This window comes from Galeopterus variegatus, unplaced genomic scaffold, assembly GCF_000696425.1.
Source record: "Galeopterus variegatus unplaced genomic scaffold, G_variegatus-3.0.2 Scaffold5563, whole genome shotgun sequence".
NCBI lineage: Eukaryota > Metazoa > Chordata > Mammalia > Dermoptera > Cynocephalidae > Galeopterus > Galeopterus variegatus.
Window position 1 is genome coordinate 111,190 of NW_007731674.1, and position 26,548 is coordinate 137,737.

General features: G+C 36.2%; 1 protein-coding gene across 1 annotated transcript in view; it reads right to left on the bottom strand.

Moving 5' to 3' along the window:
- CHL1 (cell adhesion molecule L1-like) overlaps window positions 1-26,548 on the bottom strand; it is a 41,517-nt gene that overhangs the window by 4,564 nt on the left and 10,405 nt on the right. Inside the window, exons 5-16 of the mRNA XM_008589641.1 lie at window positions 25,931-26,096; window positions 20,752-20,876; window positions 16,756-16,857; window positions 16,376-16,573; window positions 14,887-14,957; window positions 9,518-9,740; window positions 8,883-8,998; window positions 8,546-8,750; window positions 8,220-8,342; window positions 5,468-5,647; window positions 1,667-1,828; window positions 885-1,016 (exon numbers count right to left, since the gene is read on the bottom strand). Of these exons, the coding sequence (XP_008587863.1) occupies window positions 885-1,016; window positions 1,667-1,828; window positions 5,468-5,647; window positions 8,220-8,342; window positions 8,546-8,750; window positions 8,883-8,998; window positions 9,518-9,740; window positions 14,887-14,957; window positions 16,376-16,573; window positions 16,756-16,857; window positions 20,752-20,876; window positions 25,931-26,096 (1,803 nt within the window). The remainder of the gene's footprint in view (window positions 1-884; window positions 1,017-1,666; window positions 1,829-5,467; window positions 5,648-8,219; window positions 8,343-8,545; window positions 8,751-8,882; window positions 8,999-9,517; window positions 9,741-14,886; window positions 14,958-16,375; window positions 16,574-16,755; window positions 16,858-20,751; window positions 20,877-25,930; window positions 26,097-26,548) is intronic.

Sequence of the window (26,548 nt, forward strand, 5' to 3'; positions counted from 1 at the left end):
CCCTCGCTCAGCCAGTGAGCGGGAACCGGTCTGTATGTGGGATCCGAACCCTCGGCGAGAGCGCCGCCATGCTTCCCAAGTGGCGCACTATAGCAGTGCGCCACCGGGCCAGCCCTAACAAGGCTGTTATTTTTTTTTTTTTTCTTTTTGTCTTTTTTCGTGACCGGCAATGGATCGCAACCCTCAGTGTTGTGCCCGTACTAGACCGGGACCGGCCACGGGATCGCAACCCTTGGTGTTGCCCCCGCCCCTCGCTCAGCCAGTGAGCGGCTGGTCTGTATGTGGGATCCGAACCCTCGGCGAGAGCGCCGCCATGCTTCCCAAGTGGCGCACTATAGCAGTGCGCCACCGGGCCGGCCTATATTTTATGTACCATTAATTCAAGAAGCACTCTGTTCAATATGTCATGATAATAAGAAATGCATTCCCAATAATGGTTAACAAAGTTGACAAATGGAGCTAAGAGTATTAGAATGCACTAGTGCAAAACATCTGAGTCGTGTATATGTATACAGGCATGCTGTAGATGAGCCCTTTCCTCTGACATTAAAATATATGTGTGACTTAGCAATATGTCTCCTCAATATCTCTGATATTTTACAAATAGAAAATAACAGCTTGGAAATACAATAAGCCTTGTGAGAACCTATTTTAAGTACCAGAAAAGAGAAAACAAGTAAATCCCTAGAGATAATATTATAGACTATACATATTCCCTTTGGTTAGTTAATCTTGTAACCCTCTCAGTATATTGTAGGTTTAATTTACTAATATAAATTTGACATAAATGAGTAATTAAAAAAATAAAATAAAAGATGTCTCTGAAAAGTGCCTCCTAGAAAATACATTTAATAACTTGAAAATCACATTAAAAGACAGTGTACCTGAATACTTTCCACCTCTGTTCCTCTTCACAAAGCAAACAGTCAACAACATGAGTGTGAGAAGAGCAACCGCACACATCAGTCCAATGAACCAGCCTTGAGTGGAGATGTCGTCATATAAACCAGCATATTCTGTCACATAAAAAGAAGTCAGAACATTGAATATAGTCTTTGGTGTTATGTAACTTTTGGGAAAATCAGACATTATTTTTGAACATACAAAACAGCATCAATTTTATTTTTCCATTGAATGGCCCAAGAGAGAATGTGATTTGAAGGACCTTTCATGGGAGAGAGGGGGAGGTGGGTACTGATAAATTATTACTTCTTGATTTAGAAAGGGCATTCTTCAAGTGGCATTTGATTCTGAGGATGAAAACCAAGGAAGGACAGTGCAGGCAGACAAAGTTAAATAGAAAAGCAGCAGGAAGCAAGCATAAGCAGGAGCTGCCCTGGTGTGTTAAGCAGATTACCATGGAGCCTCTGCTGCTGTATTGTTTTTCTTTTCTTTTTAGTCTTTGTCATTAACACGTGTTAATTAGCAGGAGATGTTTTCAGACAACTACTCTGGTAAACGCAATAAAAGGATAAGTTGGACTATGGTGGAACATTTTTCATTTTGATAATTTTAAAATGCTATGCCCAAACAAATTGAAATTCTGATTTTGATAGCTAAGGTACTCCATGTTCTTTATCTATCATATAGGATATACGTAAAATTAAATAATCTATGGGACACACTTACTGTCTAAGACTGCCCCAGGTATAATCTCATTTCTCACCTCTCCCTCTTGTCTCAATTACATCTTGAAAAATGCTATCGTTATCACCCCAATTCTTAGTCATTAGGCGAACGATATGTTCAGCTCCATGCTCAAATACCTCTATTGGGTGAATCTTTTGAGTAAGATTTACTTCTTCTGATATCTTCCCGATATCTTTACCTAAGAAATGTACACAGTTAAATCATATGAATTGTAATCATTGAAAAGCAGGATATAAAAGGTAAAAGAACAAAGAAAAAAAAAAAATCTATCGTTATTTGAGATGAATAAGAAAGCTACTTGTACCATTTTTTTTCTGAGATAGTTTTTCAAAGAAAAAAAAAAACTATCGTTATTTGAGATGAATAAGAAAGCTACTTGTACCATTTTTTTTCTGAGATAGTTTTTGAATTATCAGAAGATGAAGAAAAACAACACTTTAAGACTTTTTTCATATACTGAAATTGAGTAAATAAAATGAATTCAATTCGTGGCCACTCAAGGTGATGGATTTGTTAATAAAATGGTACTATACATCCGTCTGCTCACATGAATGGTTCAAAACCAAACAAAGACTTTAAAAAATCATATATATAATGTTGTGTAATTTGGATTTTCACAACCTAGCAGGAAGTTGAGTATGGTCTTTTTGGTTTATAATTGACATCATATAATATTATGATCTTAACTAACTATATACTAATTTTTTCCTTGTTCTTCTCCATAAATACTGATAAAATAGCATCATAATAAGTCATATACTGAAAATTTGAAATTTGTGGAAATTCAAGCTGCATAAAGTGCAGGTTTACAGGTTAATTTAAGTGGAATAATTTCACTGACATTTTGAATGTGGTATGAGAATTAACAATTTTCAAAAAAGAAATATCAATAAGTCAATATGTTAATAAATCTCAGAGTAGCAAATAAAGTGAAATTTAATTAAAATATACATTAATTTTTGACCTTACAACTAAATATCTAAAATATTTTTGCATTCAATCCAAATGCTAGGAGTCGACTCAAAATAGTAAATGTCAACCAGAAAATATTAGCCAATTATATGTAAAATAAAACATGTTCCTTACTGAGAATACTAGGGGTTATAAAACTTTGTTTTAAGTGAGTATATGTTTGTTACACACTAATATTTAGTTATAACTTTTCACCATAAAGTAAAAAATGATTATATAGTTACTGATTAACAAAAGGACTTCATGAAAAAATGGCACCGCGGGAGAAATAAGGTGAGTTATATAGCTGAGCAAAGCCTTTGAGATTGAGCACCATTGAAACAGAATGCAATTAATTTTGACCTTGAAAAACAGAAATATTAGTATAACATTAAGTAGTGCAAGCTTTTGAAAAATAGGGCAAAGAAGTGATTTATTCAAATCACTAATGACAAAAAAAGAATATTTCTGATTAACTCCATTTTCCTCCTTTTAGATTATGAAATGTGATCCATTTGAAAATTGGAATGACAACCAAAAAACAAGAAGAAAAAAATGCTTATTGATCAAATCTCATTCTCTGAATAAATGCCAAATAACCTTAAAATGGGCTATCTAGGCAGAACAAGACACACAGTAGTAGATTCCGATGTGCAAAAAATTCATCAATTTTAGAGTTTATAGTGATATAAAGATGTATCTCCTCAATGGATATATATATATATATTTCAAAGATCGTGTTGAAATGCAGTGGGAAAAGAGGTTACAATTTTTTCCTGTAAATTTGGCAAGACATGTCTATAGAAGAGAAATCAGTGTCAACTGGGGAAGGGACAGTAGCTGGAATACTGAAAATGCAGATTCCTGAAAAAGAGCACAAACACTAGTAAGGAACATTTTTAAATTACTGACACACAAGACAGTGAAGAAATCTGCTTTAAGACACTCAACCACATTAATCCATATCAGTTTTTAGAAAAGATGTGGCATCAGTTATAAAATCATGCAAATAGCATTTCCATTCTCCAAAAAACAACTTGATAAACTTAATCCAACCAAGACCAAACTTTCCAAGATATATACTAGAATGTGTGATACTTGTAAGGCAATTTGTGGATATTGTTACATGCTACAAAACTAGCAAGAATGGGATTAGCATTCTTCACGCATATGGTAGTCTTGGTTCTATCAAAATATCAACTACATCAGTGCTTTAAACTCTGTTTTTTTGTTTTTTTTTTGTTTTTGGTCTTTTTGTCTTTCTTCGTGACCGGCAACGGATCGCAACCCTCAGTGTCGCGCCCGTACCGGACCGGGACCAGCAACGGGATCGCAACCCTCGGTGTTGCTCCCGCACCTCGCTCAGCCAGTGAGCGGCCGGTCTGTATGTGGGATCCGAACCCTCGGCGGGAGCGCCACCGCGCTCCCACGCAGCGCACTGTAGCAGTGCGCCACCGGGCCGGCCCCATAAACTCTGTTTTTAAAAATACAGAAGTTGTGTATTTACTTGACTGCTATCCTGACTTCTTCATATTGAACACTTGATGCCAGCTTGAACACTTGAGAAATAAAATACTTTTAGTTACTAGGAAGTTTTCAATCACCATCTAAATCTAATTTTTATGAGAAGATAAATGAGTTCTTCATTTCATTTGTGTTCAATTCATCCTATAATCTGTGAGTTTTTTGGGAGAAATTATTTGAATACATATATACTTTTTCTACGTAAGGGATTTTAAGTATTTAAGGAGTCTGAGAAAAACATAAGCCCTTTATTATTTAGATACATTGGGAACAATAAGAGGGAAAAACCCCTGACAATAAAGGTCAGAGGATAACCAATCATACACAAACACCTTGATTTACAGTGATTCACAAATTTGAATGTATTTTAACATAATTTCTTTAATAAGTGACAGACAATTAATTTTCCTCTTTACTTTTTTCTCCTCTTCCTGGTATCTCTTGCATTAATTTCTACCACTTTTCTAATCTACAGTTTGGAGAAGCATTCAGAACAGAGTATGACACGTTCTACATGGTATATAATTCTATTTCCCTTCCTGTCATTTCCCATTCCCTCCTTCTCTTCCCCAAATAAACTTCCATGCCTGACCAGACTGAACCCCACACAAGTCCCTCTTTTTTAACTTATCAGTGTGTACATCAGTTCCTCTGATCCATTTCTCTTTATTACTCTATCCTCCTATTTCTCTGCTGATGCCCTATTGATGTCATGGACAGCCTTAGCAAGAACACTGCTATGCTTATAATTGGAGAAATAACTTGGGAAGGGAAATGGTTATGAGGAAGAAAAAAAAAAATAGAAAAGAGTAATTAAATTAGGAGGATTGTACCACAAGTGAAACCATAGATTTATGAGACATTTTTAAGCCAGTTATTTGGCATCAACCACCAGACAATAAATGAAACTGACATATGAATCAATGTATACATGAGTCAAGGCATGGAAGTGAAATGAATTAGATCTGTGTTGTGAAATGTCTACCAATGCAAGAGAAAAATATTTTTCAGTATGGAAACATTTCCAAAAGAAAAAATATCCCTCTACTGACCTCGTGAATAACTTTATGACCTTATGTTCCCCTATTTTAATTAAGTCAAATTATAGTTTCTGACCTTGTATACACTAAGCATTGGTTTGGTTGCTGTTGTGCAGAAATCCATAAATTCAGTCAATGTGAACTTTACAAATAAGATTAATAAATTCCGTATCTATGTGGAAAAACAGAAGGTCAGATGGATTTGGATCACAATCATTTCTAATTTATAGTGACTAGCATGGTACATTCTTTTCAGAGCAATTTTTTAAAAGAAACAGCATGTAGAAGCTTCAGATACTTACTCCCTTCCCCTAATGTGGAGCTCTCCTCAGTGACTGGTTTTCCACAGCCCTTTGAAGTACAAGCCCTCAAGTAGAATTTGTATTTGGTAGTTGCACTGAGGTTTGAGAGACGCCAGCTGGGCTTTGATGGAGTTGTAATGTTGATATCATTTAATTCTCCAATCTCATAGGTGTCATTTACTAAAGAAATAAACATGAACAAAAATGCCTCAAATTCTGTGGTACTTAATTCAAGATATATTGTTCTTTATTTTTGCTTCTACCGTGCTTTGCTATGCAAGAAGTTATCTTAATTATTTATAGCCATCAACTCACTTGATCCTATGAGGTAGTACAATCACTATGACCATCTCATACATGGGGAAATTGAGGTCTGGGAAGAATAAACAGCTTACCCAGATCTAGAGCCAGTAATTGGCAATCTAGGATTTGAATCCAAACCGTGTTTTTTTGACTCCAGAGACCAAATTCTTAACTACTGTGACATACTGGAACCAACCACCTTCATAATACGTATTAAAAATGATGGACTTCCCCCCATTATTATATTATCATTGTATCCTTGACTCAAGTACTTTTAATCTACTTTTGGATAAGTAATTTGGATAATGTTTTATTTTTGCCTTCTATGTTTTCTTGTTTAATATGTGGCACTATATAAGTAGAATCAATCGATCAATCAATAAATTATTTTTAAATATCTAGTGTGCTAAGCACTATGCAAAGTGCCAATGGATAAAAAGATGAATCAGAAAATTTCTTTTAACAAATTTGGAATCTAGCAAGGATATGAGATTTGTGTTGTTACAGCACAGAGTATTAAAAGATGACTATAAGAACAGTCCAAGAGATTAAATCAGTTGTCCAAGATAGTGCAGCTGTTAATGGCAACAAAAGGACTATAATTGCTCTTGACTCTCAGGCCACGATATCACACAGGTATATTTATGGTTAACAGAAAAATTCCTTCCTTGGTCTATACAGTGCAATTAGATCAATGAGAAGAAAGAAAAAGCAAACGAACAAACTAGGGAATCAAACATTGGAAATAAGGAAGTAAGATCATCACTACTTACAAATTATTTGACAGCACAATTGTAAAATGCCACAACATCAACTGAAAAACTACCACAATCAATATAAAAATTCAGGGAAGTATATATAGGGCTCTCATATATACAAACAGCAACTATTTTGAACATATAATAGCAATAACAAAAAAGGTAAACTACCTTAAAATGTCTTAATTACTTAATATTAATAGACAGCAAAATAACAACATAAATTTAATCATTCTATAAAAAATCCACATATTAAACAGTATAATAATCATTATAATTGTTAATATTTCACCTTCTCTCTATCGTCTAAGAACCTGTTTTTAAATTAAATTTCAATCTTACATACAAATCAATATGAAGGCTAGAATTTAATTAATATTGAGTTTTTAATTGTTAGGATAAGGATAAGGCATATCTTCGCCAAAGAAAGTTTTAAAAATCATCAAATATTTCATCAATTTTTTCTGCATTTTTGAAAACTGGCTTATGGAACAGTTTAGGCTAAGAACTAAGCATCCAGAATTAGATCAACTTGGGTTTGCCTTCTTACTTTAACACTTATCATACTGTATGACCCTTGGCAAGTGCACACCAAATGCCTCAATTCCCTCATGCACACAATAGTGACCGTACATAACTCAAAGATTTCTTATTGAATGAAGTAATGCAGTGAGAGTACTTAGTACTGATCCTGCCACATAACAAGCACTGAAATTTTGAGTTTTTAAAAATTCATGTTCTCAAAATCTAAAATTTTCGTGGTAGGAGGGCTGCTAAAATTGTCTATGATTTCAGTCCTCCAATTTCCATTTTGAGATAATGCTTAGATTTGAAGACTGTTAGACTTTTTAAAAATTCATGTTCTCAAAATCTAAAATTTTCGTGGTAGGAGGGCTGCTAAAATTTTCTATGATTTCAGTCCTCCAATTTCCATTTTGAGATAATGCTTAGATTTGAAGACTGTTAGAGGTGGGAGATGGCTATGATTAAACATGACCTGATTTTGTTTAAACATTCTTTTTTCAATATAATGGCACAGCAGCATGTGGGTAGAGCCTGTTCTGAATAATGGTCCAAAGACAACTTTTTAGTCCTCTCAATACTACCTACCTAAACCAGCAGGCTACCGGTAAAGTATTCTACAAACATAAGTGTATTTAGGGGTGAGACTGGCAGCATTTAGCTGAGGCACAAGAGGGAGCATAGTGTAGAAGTTACATGTGCTTTAAATCTCCATTACAACACTTACTAACTCTGCTCTTTGGCATCTTTTTTAATTCCCAAGTCCTCTTCTATATAAATATTAAACACACTTTTTTTGGTATCCACTGGCACATTGCTTTTCTCTTACAACAGGGGTCAGCAAACCCTCCTGTCAAGGGCTAGATTGTAAATATTTTAGACCCTGCAGACCATGCAGCCTACATTGCAAACACTCAACTCTGCCACTCTAGTAAGAAAGCAGCTATAGGCAATATGTAAATAAGTGGACATAGCTATATTTCAACAAAACTTTATTTATAAAAACAAGCAGCAGGCTGGATTGGTCCAGTGCCCAAAGGACATATACAAACAAGCCTACAAACCATGGCCTTAAGTGATCATTATATTATTAATAAAGGAAACCAAAGACTCAGCCAAAAAATGAAATATTAACAGGTTAACCCCAATTCAAATTTCTATCTACTTACTTATCTGGTATTGTAATAAATAGCCAGTTAAGTTTCCATTTAATTTTGTAGGTAGTCCCCAGGATAAAGTGGCAGTGTCTTTATCAACTTTGATGACCTTGAGAAAAGTTGGCTGTTCAGGTACTAGAAAACACAAGACCAAGAATAAACACTCATAAACTGGTAAATTTCTTAAAAGTAAGCCCCATTAGATTTCAAGTTTTTATAGGAATTGAGAAGCTAACTCATATAAAGTATACATTAACTACTAACAAGGTAGACAATGTCTAACATGGCTATTGGAAAATTTCAATTATTGTCACCATTCCAAAACGTTATTCTCTCACCTCCTTCTGGTGTTTGAAATGTATAAGGCTCACTTTCTGGACCAGCTCCTTTGGAATTATAGGCTAAGACTGTTAAGTGAAATTCACTAAAGGCATCTAGGGAAGGAACCATTCCATGGTTTCTTTGTCCTGAAAATCTTAGAGTGTTTACTTCTTTGGGATGTGTTCTTCCATCCAACAGACTTTTTGTTTTCCACCAATTTATCTGCAATGAAAATATGAACCCTTTAACATATCAACCATGGTGGCAGATTCTCTTTTGGCTTTTTCTGAAATCAGTTTTTATTCCCGGGCATGATACTAATTCAACAACAAGAAGGGAAAACATGATAAAAACCTGATATCCTTTCAGATGTCCATGTACTCTGTCCTTTGGAATTGTTGACCAGGAAACTTTAACTAATGTACTGTTTATAATGTCCACCCCATGGATCACTGGAGCTGTGTCAGGATCTGTTAAGCAAGTAAGGTTGATTAGTTTTCAATAACCTCCAAATATGATTATTAGGATACTTTGCAAAAGGTGATTTCCATAATGTTTAATCTGGGGAAAGCACTTTTATGAAATCAATCCCAAATGTAACCAAGATAATTTCTCATTACAGAGAAGTTTCTCAGCCCAAATACATTCCTAGGAGAAGAGGACAGCCTGTACAAAAATGAAGCTCTCCAGATGGATACAATTTGGGCAAATATAACTGGAAACTTAAAACAGTAGCCACTGAAATGTCCTTTGGGCATCTTACCTTTGGAAGCAAGTGAACTACACTAGTTATATAAATAAAATTACTTGGAAATGTGGTTAGTCAAATATTAATAACAGCTAACATTAATTGAACTTATGCTATACGTCAGGCTCTCTACTAAGGGCCTTTTATGAATTTGCTCATATAGTCCTTAGAATAACCCAGTTTCTCTATACTTAGAGTAACTTTTATTGAAGTGCTTAGTAGTTTCCGGTGCACCACTTACAGTCTTCTCCAGAATAGAGAGTCACTGACTGAGGTTCAGGCCCAGAGCCGAGTTGATTGACAGCTTGGACTTGGACATCATAAGGAGCATAGACAGTAGGCGTCATCACCCGCAATGTGTGGTTTGTGACTGTTTCTTCTTCCCACTCCACTGGGGCTCCCTGTGGCTTCCAGGAGACTCTGTACTCCAGTCCTGGCCCATTCTGCTCCATAGATTTCAAAGGCTAAAATACAAGCAAGACGCATTTGGTATGATCACAGATATGTTGACTCAGAGACAGTGATGAATCACTGCTATAGAGATATCATTTCTTCAGAGATCGTAAATCCCCCTCCTACATTTAGAAACAGTTATGAATATTTTTGTCATTCAGTAAGTTTAAATTTGAAAATTAGTCCCCCATCTCCCTGTGTAAAGGGACCCACACACTTTAGATGTCTGGATTATGCCCTTATGGTTAAGTCTAAGTTTTCTTATAAGAAAGGATTTACAAAGAAATTCCACAGAAGATTTTAGCTTTGGCTTCTGTTTTCCACTATCTTCCACCTTTTCACTCCTAATGAATTGGCAGAAATAAAAAGGACATGACCGTGAATTCTTTGGCTGTGAATGGGATTCTCCCATGACTTTTAGGCAGAACTGTTTCCTCCATCTGATACCATCCTTCTCTGTCTTTCTTCCATGGGAGGAGAAAACTTAAGTACATTTTTATTTTTGAAGAATACTCATGCTTATAAATTAGTACCCAGAAGCAATAGCATCTCTCTTCACCCATTTATTTTGCTGTATGAAAATATTTGGTGGAGGAATTTTTAGTATAGGAATTCGATTATTTCCACTCTAGTTTTTAATTGAGTCATGCTTTAATTTTTAAAAATTAATGTAATTTAAGCCACCTGTTTAATTTCACAAAAATGGGAATTTGCATTTAAATGAATCCATTATATCAAACACGGTACATTTAAAAATGTGATTTTAAGATTATAAGGTTCACTTACATAAACAGTAATTTTGTCTGCATATGTGGGTGATTCAATAATGTCATATATAGTGTTCTTACAGAATTTGTAATGCTTCTTGACTCAGTCTAATTTACTAAAATACTTATTAGAGGCATTGATTTGAATTAAGTTGAAAGCATAGTGCTATATCAGCAAATTACATTCAAGTCTATGCTTATTCCAAGGTAAATACTTAAATTATCTGTGAGGAAAGAAAATCAAAACAAAAACTTTATGAGATTTTCCAAAGCCATTGTTTACACTTGCATTCATTGAAAAGTCTTCCTTCAAGACACCTTTTAATATGATAAGAATTTAAATTCACTACAGGCTTTAGCATTGTCCAGATAAATTAGCCACAAGCTTTTAGTTCCATACTGCAATATGGAATTATAATTTACTTCAGCCCTACTGACGATAAATGCATACAAATAATGTTCAATTTACACATTCAGGCTTTAGCATTGTCCAGATAAATTAGCCACAAGCTTTTAGTTCCATACTGCAATATGGAGTTATAATTTACTTCAGCCCTACTGACGATAAATGCATACAAATAATGTTCAATTTACACATTTTGCTCCAGGAAAAACAACTAAATTTAATAAAGGTCTCTGGTAAACTTAAAACAAACTGTACAATTTTTAAGAAAAATCTTTAGCTATACAGTCATCCCTCCGTGGAGTATCCATGGGGGATTGGTCCCAGGACCTCCCATGGATACCAAAACTCACAGATGCTGAAGTCTCTGATATTTTATGGTGTAATATTTGCATATACACATCCTCCTATAAACTTTAAATCTAGATTTACTTATAATATCTAGATTACATATAATACCTAATACAATGTAAATGCTAAGTAAATAGTTGTTACACTGTATTATTTAGAAAATGATGACATGTTCAGTACAGATGCTATATTTTTCCTGGATATTTTCTATCCAAGGTTGGTTGAATCCACGGATGCAGAATTCACGGATATGAAGGGCTGACTATACTACTACCAGCCTCTTTGGTGCCTGGGCTCCCAAAGAAACAGTAGGAACACTTTGTATTTGGCTCTGAGAAAATGGCCAACAAATCCTCAGAAAATTTTCAAATAAGCCTCCCAACAAAGATAGAAGACAAGGATCAAGGGCAGAAGCAAGAGCAAAGCAAGAGCAAAGGGCAGAAGCAAGAGCAAAAAGTCCAGGGGCCTTCTCTTCCCCTCATAAAGTTGCCCTCAAGGAAGTGGTCTCTAGAAAAGAGGTTCTTTTTTTTTTTTTTTTTTTTAAAGATGACCAGTAAGGGGATCTTAACCCTCGACTTGGTGTTGTCAGCACCACGCTAACCCAGTGAGCAAACCGGCCATCCCTATATGGGATCCGAACCCGTGGCCTTGGTGTTATCAGCACCGCACTCTCCCGAGTGAGCCACGAGCCGGCCCCTAGAAAAGAGGTTCTTAACCTGGGATCTTGGAATCTCTAGATGAGGTCCAGGGGTGCCCTTCAAAGAATCTGAGAAGCCCATGACATTATTAGCAAAACTTTTTGTGTATAATTTCATAGAAAAAGATTCTGTACTTTTAACACATTGTCAAAGAGATCTACGAACCAAGCAAGATTATCCCTACTGATCTAGAAACTGCACAGATTGTCATACTGCCTTAATTCCATTTTATTTTTAAAAAATTTTTTGAACACTTTTATTTATTTATTTAATTATTTATTTATTTTTGTCCTTTTTTTTTTGAGACCGGCCGCACCAGTCTTTACCTCCCAACATCAGTGGGGTTTGGGGGTTGTTTGCTTATTTGTTTGTTGGTGTTTTTGAAATTAGAAATTTGTTATTTGATTAAAAGAAGTTAAAAATTCACATAAATATACTTCTGTATATTTATAGGAGAATAGGAACTATCAAGCAAAAAACATCCTGATACAAATATTTACTTGACTAGGTTGTAGTGAGCTCTTTTCCTTTGTTTTGAGAAATAGGAAATTATCACGTTTAAACACTTAAAGTATATAAGTGAGACATGACCCAATTAACATATGAAAAGTGAATTTTAGAAGATAACGCTAAAGACTAGTTCTACCATTAAGTTAAAATTTAATGTGTTAATTTTAGATGAATCCTGTTTAATGCTAAATGAAAAACAAAAGAGACAAACAAAAATTAAGGACATCCAGTTTGCTCCTATTTTCATCTATATTTTTAATCCTTTTGTGAAAGATCAATTTTTTTTTTTTGTTAAACAAGCTGTGTCTCTCTGATCATTATCTTGTAGACAGGAATTATTTTGTGAGTCAAGTCTCTGGAGGGGGTCTGGTCATTGATTCACAGTATCTGCTTGTCAACTAGGGAAATACCTGGCATCTAGCTCCCTTCCACAGGATGATCCAAGGAAAACAACACTCAATGAATGGATATTCTTAAAGGACACTGGTTGTGCTGGTGAAGGTATCTGATAGGAGTACTTCTAGATGATATGAAACATGATGAACATACGAATGTAACAATTTAGATCCAAATCTGTGTGACTACATCCTTCCTCTTTAGTCAATTAATTGCTGAATTACATGTCATTTGCTCTTCAAAGACAAATTAGAAACACTTTCTTGGCTTAGTCTTATTCTTACAAGAAGAGAGCATTAGTAATCAGTCTTTTGTATCTTTTGGGGAAAAAAAGGTAACTTAGGAGTAAGAGGAGCAGTAAGGAAGGCTCAAGTTTTCTGCCCTCTTTTCAGTGTGATTCAGCACACGGCATCCGGGTGAGGTTATTAAACTCTGGGAATCCCAGCTTCTGCATATGAAACATAGGCTGACACCCCTGAGCTACTGCAGCCCCCTAGAGGAGTGGTGAGGTTTAATGAGCTAACACTATGGGAACATGTGTGCTTCCCTGAGAAACTGACCTGCAAACTACATAATATTAATAGGTGATATCCAATCAGTTATATCATCTACCTTACTGAAACTTCTATGAAATTTAAAGGAGTATAAGACAGGTATACTTTCAAATAATAAAAGACTAACAATTTCAAACTGTAAATTAAGTAATTATCAAGACAATGTGGTAGTAACTATTTGTGGCCACAAATTCAAGGAAAGAATAATATTCTTGGATATATTTAGTTTTTGTGTATTATCAATTTTTTTTTTCAAATTTTCGACATCTTAAATTTGCAAAACTTAATTTTACTAAAATGAAAATAAAGGGTTAGTGTTGATATAAAAAAGATTGTCTAAATATTTTACAGGTATGAGCTGTGTGATTATGTAATGAGTTACAAAGATCAATATATGAGGGGAAAAAAAGCAAACCAGACTTTATAAACTTTAAAATTCTTCCAAGAACCATACCTAGCATAAGGTGTGGAAATAAATTAAAATTTCTCATCATATATTAAAAAGTGTTCTGTTTTCACAAAACTCAATGAATTCAATGTCAGAGGCTTACTATTAATTAGAATGCTTGAATGGTAATCTACATATACTTGTTCATAAAATATGTCCACATAGTAGAAAGAAAATAAAGTTCTCCACTATTACGGAAGAAACTTGGAAATAACACTAGAAAAATTAAAGCTATCTTAGCAGACATAAATTTGTCTACATATACTTGTTCATAAAATATGTCCACATAGTAGAAAGAAAATAAAGTTCTCCACTGTTACGGAAGAAACTTGGAAATAACACTAGAAAAATTAAAGCTATCTTAGCAGACATAAATTTTTATGCCAAATTCAAAGAATAAAGTCTATTTAATAACATTTAGCAGAGATATGTAAAGAGGGAAAAGTGGGTTCCATGTTTAAATCATAGCTTGATTAATTTCTATTTGTGTGGTGATAGGCAAGACATTCATCACCCTGGATGTCTTATCTATATCTAGAACAAGGTGTTAATGATGCTTTCTTGACAGGTTGTTCTCAGAATTAGAAATGAGTATACAGAGTGACTAATGATACTTCATAAATGGAAACTATTATTGGGGGAGGGGAGGTCATCTTTTTAACACACATAAAACTTAGACCATATACTAAATTTAGTAAAAGGTTTTCAGTACTTTTAAAATGAGAGATAATCTAGAAAATAGGTAATAAAAATAATAGAAGTCTGAAACTTTTGGTAATCTTTTCCAAAGAAATCAACCCGTACAGTCTTCCTTAAATTGTTTACTGGTGTTAACGTATTTTACAATGTATCACTGTAATCACAATGATCTTTAAAATATACAATGATGATGACTCACAAATTCATTTCATCACTGAACTTTATCTCTTTGTTCTTAAAAAATACTGTCCTATCATTCTACTTAGCATGCAGACCTAAGAGAAAGAAAAAAGAGCGCAAAGAAATACAAAACACATTAAGGAATACAAACCTCCCATTTTATAATCATCTCCTTAGGCTGAGAGGCTTGAACCCTTATGTGTTGTGGATTCTTGTCCGGAGCTGAAAAATTACAAGCATTAACATTATTTTTCCCATTGTATGGTAACCCATGGGTAAATCATCATATCACCCCTGCCTCCCCCTCCAAACCCAGATATTTAAATAACTATGATTATATTTATTAATTTCTACCTGGCCCAATTCCTAAGAGGATTTAAGACAGCTTTTAAATATATATTCTATTTAAAGGAATAAAATAGTATTCTTGGAGTGATATTATTATTATCAAATAGAGAGTAGATGGTTTACTATATACAAGCATGTCTTAATTTTAAATTTGCTTTGTAAAGTTTTAAGCCTGCCTTTTGAAAATTCTAAACTAATTCTAAACTTGCTTTTTAAAAACATGTTTTAATTTTAAACCTGCTTTACTTTTTAAAATTAGATTTGTTGTGAGAAGTATATTTGTAAATATTTGACTCTAGGAGAATAAAATTAAACATCATATATTAATATCAACAACCAGGTTTTAGGAACATCAGATAGAAAATAGCACATAATGTAATCATGAAATATATTCAAGTGGATCCTTTTTATTAGAAAGAGCTAAGTTGGGAGTTTAGTGCTAAGATCAACATATACTAAAATCACACAAGTATCTGATCCAGTTATTACTTTGGCTTGCTTTTTCAAAATCCAAAAAGAGAATTATATCCTAAAATATTTATTTCACCTAGGGGAAAAAAAATACTATGCTATGACCACATTGTCCAGTAACACAAATTTTAGCACTGTTATTCTTGAGATTAAAAAAAAAAAAAAAAAAAAACCGAAAAAAAAAAAAAAAAAAAAGAGAATTATATCCTAAAATATTTATTTCACCTAGGGGAAAAAAAATACTATGCTATGACCACATTGTCCAGTAACACAAATTTTAGCACTGTTATTCTTGAGATTAAAAAAAAAAAAAAAAAAACGAAAAAAAAAAAAAAAAAAAACCAAACACACATCTTGAGAATTTAAATAGACATGGAGATACAAAAAAATACACTAAATGCATAAAAATTGATGATGTCAGATACACTGAAAATTTAACAAAATGCCTATAGTGAGTCAAAAGTTTCATTTCAGAAAGTTGAATCCTTGACTTTCCTATATATTGAACTTTAATTTAGAAAATACTTAACAATGTCTTATTTAAATATATTTAGCTATAAGAAATAAGAGTAACATTTTCTAACATACCATCCCCTAATTTCCCGCTGTCTATCAAACACTTGTGTAATACTTATGAGACTGGTGTACTTTGAATATTTGGGGTGCTGTTTAGTTTACAGAACTGTTCAAGCTATTTGGAAATATCTAAAATCCTACACCACTCCATTCATCTTTTTCTTTTCTTTTTTTTTTCTTTAATGTTTAAAGATGGGACAAAACTAAAATATGTTGTTAGAAACCTGATGTGAGAAGCTGCATACCTGCTGGTGGTGTTTCATGGTGGTCCGACGGCTGGCTGGGTTGACTTCTCCCCACCTCATTCACGGCTATGACCCTAAACTGGTATCTCACATATGGAGCCAAATGTAACACAAGGGTTGTTTCCTTTCCTTGGACTCTAGTCAGTTCCTCCCACCTTCCAGGTTCCTCTTTATTTCCTTCAAATTCAATGATATACTCTGGCAGTAGGAAAATGGGAAAAAATATTAGAATGTATTGCGTATGCTTATGTTATACTAAGATTCATATATAGTATTAAAAGTTTAAAAGGATATCCATCAAAGGTGGTTACAAATGCTTTTAATATTAATTTTGATTCAGTAGGGTAAGCAAGAAAAATAGTTCTCCCAAGTCTTCCTACCGTTAATATTGCTATTGTGGTCATCTCCAGCTTCCCAGCTTAGCCGAACACTCCTGTTCTGTCTTTCAGACAAGTGAAGGCTTTCTGGTGGATCCGGAACATCTAATTAATAAGAAAAGATAAAAGAAATGAAAATGCACAGCATTGCCTTTGTTTACCCGATTCCCTCTCTCGTACATATTGCCAGACCCCCTTCCTCTCTGGGCCATGTCTTCAATCTCAATCGTTCACATCTCACCAGCCCTTGAGATTCCATTTCAAATGCAGCTTCCTTCATGCCTGTTCCCCAGTTGTCCATATTACCTTCCTCTTCTCTGATTCCAGCTCTCACATGGCCATCCTTGACTGCAGGCATCAGAATTTCTTTTAAGAGCAGTTATTAACAATGAAGATTCCTGGGCCCTATCTCTGGCTTGCTGAAGGAGCTGTGCCCAAGAATCTGCATTTGTAAATGAGTCCCCTGGGTGATGATTATGCACACTCAAGTTAGAGAAACATGATGTGTCTCAAATGGATCACTTACTTTCTTCCAGCTCACACTTATTTACATGCCTGATGCATCTCCTTTGTGTAACTAAAAGGACCTTCAACAGTAGGGAACCATATTTTATCAATCTCTGCATTGCTCACAGTGCTTTGCACATAAATGTTTTTTGACTAAATGAGTAAGTGAAAAAAATACATGATCACTTCAATCATGCATATAATTATCATATTAAAGCAATAAAAATTAGGTCCTGTGGTTATAGAAAAATAAAACAGGGAACATGAGCTCTGCTTTCCTTTTCGGCAACTGTGTTGAATTTCTATTATAATTTATAATGAACTCTCAGTATATTTCTGCAATTTTTATACTCTTGGCCTGCAGTTCTGAAGGAGTAGGAAGGCAGTTTATGTTGGAAGAGATTTGGCACTGATTTTTGAAACTGGAAAATTGAGTAGGTGATGACATATTTTAGTGTTTAAGTACACGGAAATTTCTGGTACTTTTACAATAAAAGCAACAGTAAGAAGAAATCTTATCTCTAATCTTATCTCCTTTTTTCTAAAATTTCGTCTGAATTCTCTCAAGTATTCTAGAGTATTTATCTTTTCTCATAGACAATGAAAGTATTATCTAATGTGTCCTGTCAATGACTCTTTTTTTCTCCAAGTGAAAAACATCATCTACTGCCCTGGCTAAATATTTGCCAATTGTTGAAAATTTACACTGATAAATTGCATTGATTTCAATTCAGAACAAAGGCATGCTTATTTTTAAAATGTGCTTATTTTTAAGGTGTAGTTAGTGTCCATGTCCAAACTTTAGGGCCTTAAGTAAGAAGTGTGAAGGGTACTAACATTAATCAAGCACATGTATTTTACAGGGCCTAACTTTTTAGAATTACACATAGAAATGGTAAGCTCGCAAAAGACAGAAAACTTTCCCTGGGCTAAAATCTCTGCTGTAGATAAAGAAGTGTAATACAGCAAAGTTGCTGGCTCTAAGGGCAGATGTCCTTTGTGCAGCTAAACCTAATGATTGTTGCCATGACAATTATCTTACTGGTTTTTTGTAATCACCTGTGTTCCTGTTCTGTAACTTTATGGCCTGGAGAATAAATACTGAAAGAGAACCCTAGTTCAGTGTTATTTTCTGGTGTTATTTTCTGAGGAGGAATGCCTCTCTCTTGAGGGTTCCTGGAAATTAACCCCTTTGGGGCATCTCACTGCTCAGAAGAAATGGGCTTTGAGTAATCCTTTGCATCTCGGTCAACCTGGGAGAGGTGACAAGAAGTCATTTTTTCAATAGTTTTCAGAATCTCTGAGGTCAGAGAATTTATGTTTCTGTTAAGTACTTCCTAAGAGTCTACTAATTTCCGAAGTTTCCTGTAATAACTAAGGCTGTATCTGTGATTAAAATCCAGTCCCTCTGAGAATCATATGGAGCTAGAATTGATAAACGCAACTGAGACTTAAAAGAATGATATTCTCAAAGCATATTATGTCAAGGCTTTTGAAAATAACTGATTGAAGTGGGTCAAGTATACACTTTTAAAAATTGTTTTCTTGGGGAATAAAAATAGTCTTTTAGAAACTACAGGTGTGTCTACTCATATAACCTTTTATTATTGTCAGTTGTGGAGATGTGTTTTTCTAAGCAAGAGGATCGCCTAAAAAATTAGAATGTAAAGTCATAGAAGTGGCTTAAAAAATGCAGCCTATTTCATAGAATATTCTTTAAAAATATTTTACTTTTATCCTAAAAAATTTGGCAGATTATTTTACACATAAACAGTATATATAATCATAACAACTATTCATTTAAAATTACCAAAATTTAATGGTTCTAAAAAACGGCAGCCTAATCACAAGAAATTTTGCAATTTTAAATTTTGCAGGGAAATTTAGAAGGTGAGGACCAAGCAGTAGGGAATCCAGTCGTCTTGCTACCTGCCATAGCTTGAATTACTTAGGGGCAAAGCCTGTGGATCCTGACACTTACCTGAAGCTCAGCTATTTTATTTGGTGAATTGCTGTTGGAATAATTACTAGAGAACTAAACCTCTGTGCTTGTACAGCCCTTAAATAGCTGAAATACATAGGGCCAAATGTCTTCCTGAAAGGTACAATCCTACTGAGACAAGTCCATACCTTGTATAACCTGGGAACTGCCTTTTTTTTTTTTTTGGAAGAAGCCATTCTGGTGGCCATTTGCTTCACCTGAGACATGATAACCATTTATTTCACTTGAACCACATCGGCCAATTGCTTCCCTTGAAGAGATTCAGCCTATTTACCCAGTTTTCACCAACCCACCTCAGAAGAGACTGCGTTTTTGTTTTCAGTCTATGTCCCTGGTGAGCAACTTACCTGTGGCCCCCAGCAACCGAAGTGTAAAGATAAAGGCCTGCTAATAATGATGGATATCTGATGAAGGAGTTTAGCTACAACCAAACTCTTTTAAGGAATATCAGCAAACTAAAGGAAAGACTAAATGGTGTGCACTGAAACAATACATAGTAAGTGTAAAAACGTCTGTAGCGGTAGAGTCGCAGCAGCAAATAAACAGCTCACACAATTTAGGATATTTCAAAAAGTTTTTAGTAAAGACTCTTTTTAAAAGGGTGGCAGGGTGTCTGGGGATTGAGTAGGAGGGGACTTAAAATACTGGTGGGGGGGGGCAGTTACTAGAATTCCACCAGAAGGAAATGTGTGGAAAGAGCCTCCCTGGAGAAGCTATGACTTGGGCAGTGAGACCGAGCCAGCTTGCAGGGAAAGAGTAAGGAAAGTAAATAATACCCCCACCCCCACCACCTCCTCTACTCCCAGGGCTTCCCATGAAAAGTTTCCAGGTCAAAGAGCTAGTGGAGAGTGAATGCAAAACAGAAATTGGAAAATATCCAGCAGATGGTCTAAGAGCTTTAAATGTTGGTGATTTCAGGGGTAACTGCATTGATTACATTAGTGAAGTGTACACACTGTTTTCTAATTAGCATTATCATTAAAAAAAATCAAAAGCATTCCTTTGCAAAATGCTTGAAGTCCCTCCTGCTCTCCCTGGGACCTTGGGAGCTCAGTGTGTGCCTCTGGTTTAGGGCATGACCACTGTGCATCCATCCACCTCTCGACCCCCATCTGCATCCCTCCACTCTAGCTCACCTACATTCCTCAGCCCTATTTCTCTGAACCCCAGGAAATAGATGTGCTAGGAACAAGAGTGTTAGGAACTCAGGCATGCTTCATTTTTCTTTCTCCTGATAGCATCGCTTACCTCCTGCTGCTATTGGCAACGTTACCCATGTAGGGAATAGAAATTAAGCATTAATTAATTTCTTTTATATGAGAAGAGGAGAAAGCAATTGAAAGCAGGATTACTTTTAAATGAAAAATTCAAACCAACAATATATACGCAGGGACTGAAATAATCATTGGCTTTAATGCCTAGGAGCAATGGAATTTAATCAGTAATGAAGAAGAAATAACCAGAGATTTCTCATTAGTTAGTGCACTTACCAAGGACAGTTACTTGAGTTACATCAGCAGCGCTATCTAGAGCAGTTAGAGCTGTACAGGAGTAAACCCCACGGTCCTCTAAAGTGACATTTGATATGGTCAGATTAGTTCCATCAATAATTATCCTACCAGAAAAAAAATGAGTATATGATGAGGATGAAAACTACAAAAACAACGAAAACACAATGCTTCCAAAAATGTGTTTTCCCCATGGAAAAAAAATTCATAGAAGAGTAAAAAAAGAACTTCACATAAATGCAAATTTTATTTGAGGATGCCACTGTTGAGACCTGAATATAAAGCAGTATTCAAGCATACACAATGTCTACATAGCCATAAACAAGATGATATTAAAAAATATATATATATAAAATCCAACCATCTGTGATGCATGGGTCAGTGACAGAACTGTGTGTTGCCTGGTGTGTCTAAAGAGCACATCAGACCTTACAACAGCTAAGATACGCTTGAATAATTCTTAAGGCATATTTAGGGAACCACCTACTTAGGATCAACTGGGTGCTTCTTACAAAGGGAGATTCCTGCATCCCACCCGGTTCTGCAGAACCAGAGTATGTGAGGTGGAGTCTGATAATCTCTCTTTTTGACTAGTTTTCCTTGTCTATACCTCTCCACCTTCTCCATAAAATTTTTCCTAGTAGCCATCACATTTCTACTATTTGACCTAGAAACCGCCACCTTCTAGGTAGAAGGCACATTAAGATCTAATAACAAATTATGTAATTTATTTGACCAGTAGATCTCCTTGTCTATACCTCTCCACCTTCTCCATAAAATTTTTCCTAGTAGCCATCATACTTCTACTATTTGACCTAGAAACCGCCACTTTCTAGGTAGAAGGCACATTAAGATCTAATAACAAATTATGTAATTTATTTGACCAGTAGATGGCAGTCTAGCACCACTTATTGCATGTCATTTCACCTAGACTTTCATCATTTGTTCTATTTTTGCCAATAGTAAGCAGGTTTACAACTTGAAAATTGCTTCTTTATAAATTATACCTTTTACCCTATACTATGTATTGTCAACATAACTATTCAAGGATTCTTTTAAATGAATCTCCATTAAATTTAAATTATATTCGCAGCAATTACCATTTATTTGAAATCATTTAGTGTCATCCTTGTGTGAAGGGAGACTCTTACATAATTAAGATTTTTAATGTAAAACTCATATAAACTGCTGAGATGTTTTAATTATAGAAAATTACTTCAATTTGTAGTAAAATCAAACTTGGTTCTGCCTTTGTATTCGGGACAGAGACAGCCCCTTATTCCTGTAGCAATAACTGAACAATTTGGCAATTGATATTACCTGGTATTTCTCGTCAACAATCCTACTATAATTCTAGATATAATAAAACTTTGACATGAATTAATTTCTCAGTTCATATTAGTTATGTGTCCTTTTGATACAGTATGAAAATGTTGCATACACTGACAATTTTGGAAAAGTTTACTTTCTTAAATGAGGAACTATAATTTAATAACCTCTTCAAACAGGGCTTCTGTGCCCTGCACAAAGCTACTCTACTTCAGGACAAAAAGAAAGGGCAACTTTTTGGTAACTCATTGTTGCATTATGCTTTTTTCTATCCCAGAAACGTACCTTAGGTGCCTCAGATTAATCAAGGTAGAGAGATCCACTAGCCTTCGACATTTGGTGGGTAGGGTGTACCTAAGGAGCTTCTTACAAATTTCATTCCCCATCCTCAGTCCAGGTTCCGAATCAGAACATTTGGAGGTGGGGCAAGGGCCGTTGCATTTGGACACAATGCTGAGGTAGTTCTGGCACACATCAGAATCTGACGACTGTTTTGCGTTAGCAAAGACACATTATGTTGTGCTGCGGTAACAAGCAGCTCCAAGTTCTCAGTGCTTAAGACAAAAACTGTTTATTTCTCTGCCATGTTATATTCCCATCATGGGTCAACTGGATTCTGCCTCAAGTCCAATTGTTTCTGCTCTTATAAAACCTGCTCTTAAGCTTCATCTCCAACTTCATGTCTCCCAATCTCTTCCTCTGTTTGACTTTACCTGCTTGATCACCTCACCTGGAAAACCTGCTATTACCTAAGACCTCTTGCCTCCTTCATCTGCGATATCCAGCATGCTAGCCCCCAGCCCATGTTAACCTCTGCTGTCGTCCTAACCCTCTCTGTCTGGGTATGTTTTGGTGAAGCCATGCTCTGGTGAAGGCCACGCAACAAAAATGATGCTGTCTTTGAAGACCTGCATTTGAGACTCAGTTTCATCAATCATTCTTTAAATAACCTTAAACAAAACGTTGAGCCTAATTCACCTTGCCTAAATAATGGGTATAAAAATATTTTCTTTCTCTTCAGGAGAAGTAAATGAGGTAAAGCACATAAAGTAATTAGTATTTACAGCTGGGTGTAGTATGTGCTCAATGGCTGTAACTAATAATATTAATCAAATTGATTTTACTCATTTCTGGCTTATCGTTAATCATATTCCTCATGGTAGATATTTCCACGTCTGCAACTCCCATCCTTCCTGCCTCTCTGCTTGAACAAATTAGTTTCTAGTCTGTTAGGAAGAGACCTTCATGATGAGAGCCTTAGAATCCGGGCATCCTCATCTCTCTGTCGCCACCCCCCCAAATTGATTTGCCACCATTTCTGAAGGGAAAACAGCAGCCCTTCTCTGCTGCCAGGGCTAGAACCTCCCACTTATGCTCTCAACACCCTTTCCTCCCCCGTCCATCCAGCCATCAGTTTATCACATGTCCCTCCCTCCCCTGCCACTGCAGTCTCTCCTGCAGGGCTGGATCCTTTGGTCTGCCTACGGTCATGAGCAGTCTCCGCTACCTTTGAGAAGTACAGTAGAAAATTTTTAAATGGTTTCATACCCATTTTTCATAACATTAGTGTGTGGTCTAGAGCCACCTGCAGATTAGAAATCCACAGAAAATTCCTTGGGGTCATTTCAGCCTACCTAATAGGGCTGCTGTCCTCATGGGATTATTGAGGGAGGGAAAGCATGTATGGGAAATACTAACACCACGGGAGCCACCCGGTGATAGAACGGTCCAGAGTAGCAGTTCCCAGCACTTACCACACCCCCCTGAAAGGGGACAAAAGGACAGAGAAAGAGGGATTTTCTCTGTGCACCATTTGATTAGAAATGTAACCTCTTTCTAGGTAAAAGCTCCTGGTCCTCAGCCTAGTGATAAGGAGAAAGTGTCCCAGCAGACGGTGAGAAGCTTGAGCTTACTGATGGTTGCCTAGAAATTCAGCAGACACCTGTGATCTCAGCTCCATGCCTGCCCTTGGCAGCAGTCAAGGTCAGACAGCTATAGTCATTCCCAGCCTTCTCCACTTTCAAGGTCTCTTCTGAGCTGAGGTTACTGTCCCTCAACCCCAGTGCTTGTTAGGGAGAGTTGGAAGAACATCTACATCACTTGCTCAGTCCACTCACACAGCCAGAGTTTCATTTGAGTGTGAACACCAGCATTCTGCTGAAACTGTAAAACTGGGCCACACAAAGAGGCTGCATGGAATTCCTCGGGTCACAGCCTACATATGCATGTCACATTACCAACAAGACATAGGTCTCTGATTCCCTTCTTGGCTGTAGTCCAGAGGTCACACAGAAGACCTCAGATAACCACACAGTAATGAAAAAAGAGGGAGAATTTAGGCAGATCTGAGCAGAGGACAGATCAACTGAGAACGAACCTGAGGCAGAAGATCTCTGTTGAAAAGTACAGCCTTTTAGGCATGTATAATTGATCTCTCTTGTCTCAATGACAACTGGTTGCAATACACATGCTGCCTTTCCACAAACCTTCATATTTATATATGTGTATATATGTAAATATGTGCGTATGTAGGAAGGGAGGGAATTAGTTAAGTACCACAGCTGAGATCAATGCCTTTGTATAGAGGTGGCACACACACAAATACTGACAGAGGCCACACAAGTAACAGAAATGAAATAAGTAGGCTGGGGACAGGAGTAGTACAAATGATAACCATGAAAGTGGACTGGTATGTTAACTCACAATAACACTATCATGAAGGTACCATTAAAAACATTTGTTTAAATCAAACTATGTGACAGAATGTAAACCTGAGGCACAGAGACATTTAGCAGCTTGTCTAAGGGCGTAGACCAAGTAGGTGACAAAGCTTGGATTTGAACTCAGGCCCCTGAGTTCCACAGTTCATGCTCGTAATCATGACACTGCTGCCATCTCATCAAAGGAGTGCATGTCCTATCTACAGACCTTCAGATTCACTTTTTCAGAGCGATAAGTAACAAAACCTAACTGCAGGTGAACTTGGCTCCAAGATGGTCAATTTTTAACCCTTGCTCAGTAACAATGCAAAAGAAAACAAAGCTGAGCCAGCATGCTTTCAAAAGGCAGAGCGAGCATTCAGTGATAGAATCATCTTTTCTCCTCCCCTGATGTACTTAATATTGTCAAGTGCTATTCAGCATCTATCCACACTTCCTAACTGGTAAAGGGCTGAACCAGGATCTGAAGCCAAGTCTCTTCTATATTTTTCCTGTATACTCTGCACAGAGGTTGGAAGACTCAAACATACACTTGCCAATACTTCCTAGCAGGAAGAATTCCATATCTGGTTTAGGTTCTGCAGTGAGAAAGACTCAGGTGAGGCTGGGAGGCAGAAGGGAAATTGGCACTGTCTTCTCCGGGTATGGGACCAAGAGTGGCTCTGGCAGACAGAAGAAGAGGCAGTGGCTAGACTCACAACAGCACCCATGGAGTGAGGTACTGCAAGGACGGCAGCAGTGTCCAGATCCCTGCAGCGCAGCTACAAGGCTGCGTGATCAAGACCCCAACAGATTAGGATGTGGCTCACTGGAGGCCGAGCTCCTCCAGATTTTCCAGTGGTTTCGTAAGCACCTGAGCCCAGGCAGTAAATCTGCTTCCGTTATCTAGAATGGCTTCTGTTTCATGCACTAACAAGATGGTACACACTGTATAAACAGTAGCAAAAATGAGAAGATAAACATGTGATAGGAAAGTGACGTGACTTAACACTCAAATATGTTTGTCCATGTTTACATTTTCATTCAGTATAAATATTTTTAAAAGTTTTTTTTTTCCAAATGCAAGGTGTTAATCCCAAACAAATATTGTGACATAAGACGAGTTTACCTACCTGCCATCTTCTGTTGCATTCATTTCAAAGGCTTCTCCATCTTTACTCCAGGACAACTTCAAACTGTGTTTCAGATGTGAGTCGCATTTGTTCTCACAATGTAATTCAAGCATGTGCGATTTGGGGACGCGAGGATTCTTTGGAGAAACTCGAAGTTTTGTAGCATCTGTTTTCACCAAACAAAGCTATTAATTAGAACTACAGAGCACAGCTTACTTAGTCATTAAGTGCCTGCAATTTAATCAACAGAATAGTCAAATCTTCATGCAATATTTGTTCCATTGTAATTTCCTACCATCATGTATCATTACTATTTTATTTCCATTCAGGCCTGGGCATCTGACAAAATTTGGGTGGAAGTATCAATTAATAGTAATTTCCCTTGCTACCTCTTGGGCAACAATATGAAACTCCAAGATTAGTACTGTGGGGCTGGCCCCATGGCTCACTTGGGAGAGCGCGGCGCTGGTAGCGCCGAGGCTGCGGGTTCGGATCCTAAATAGGGATGGCCAGTGCGCTCACTGGCTGAGTGCAGTGCAGACCACACTGTGCTGAGGGTTGCAATCCCCTTAATGGTCAAAAAAAAAAAAAAAAAAAAAAAATTTACTATACATATAT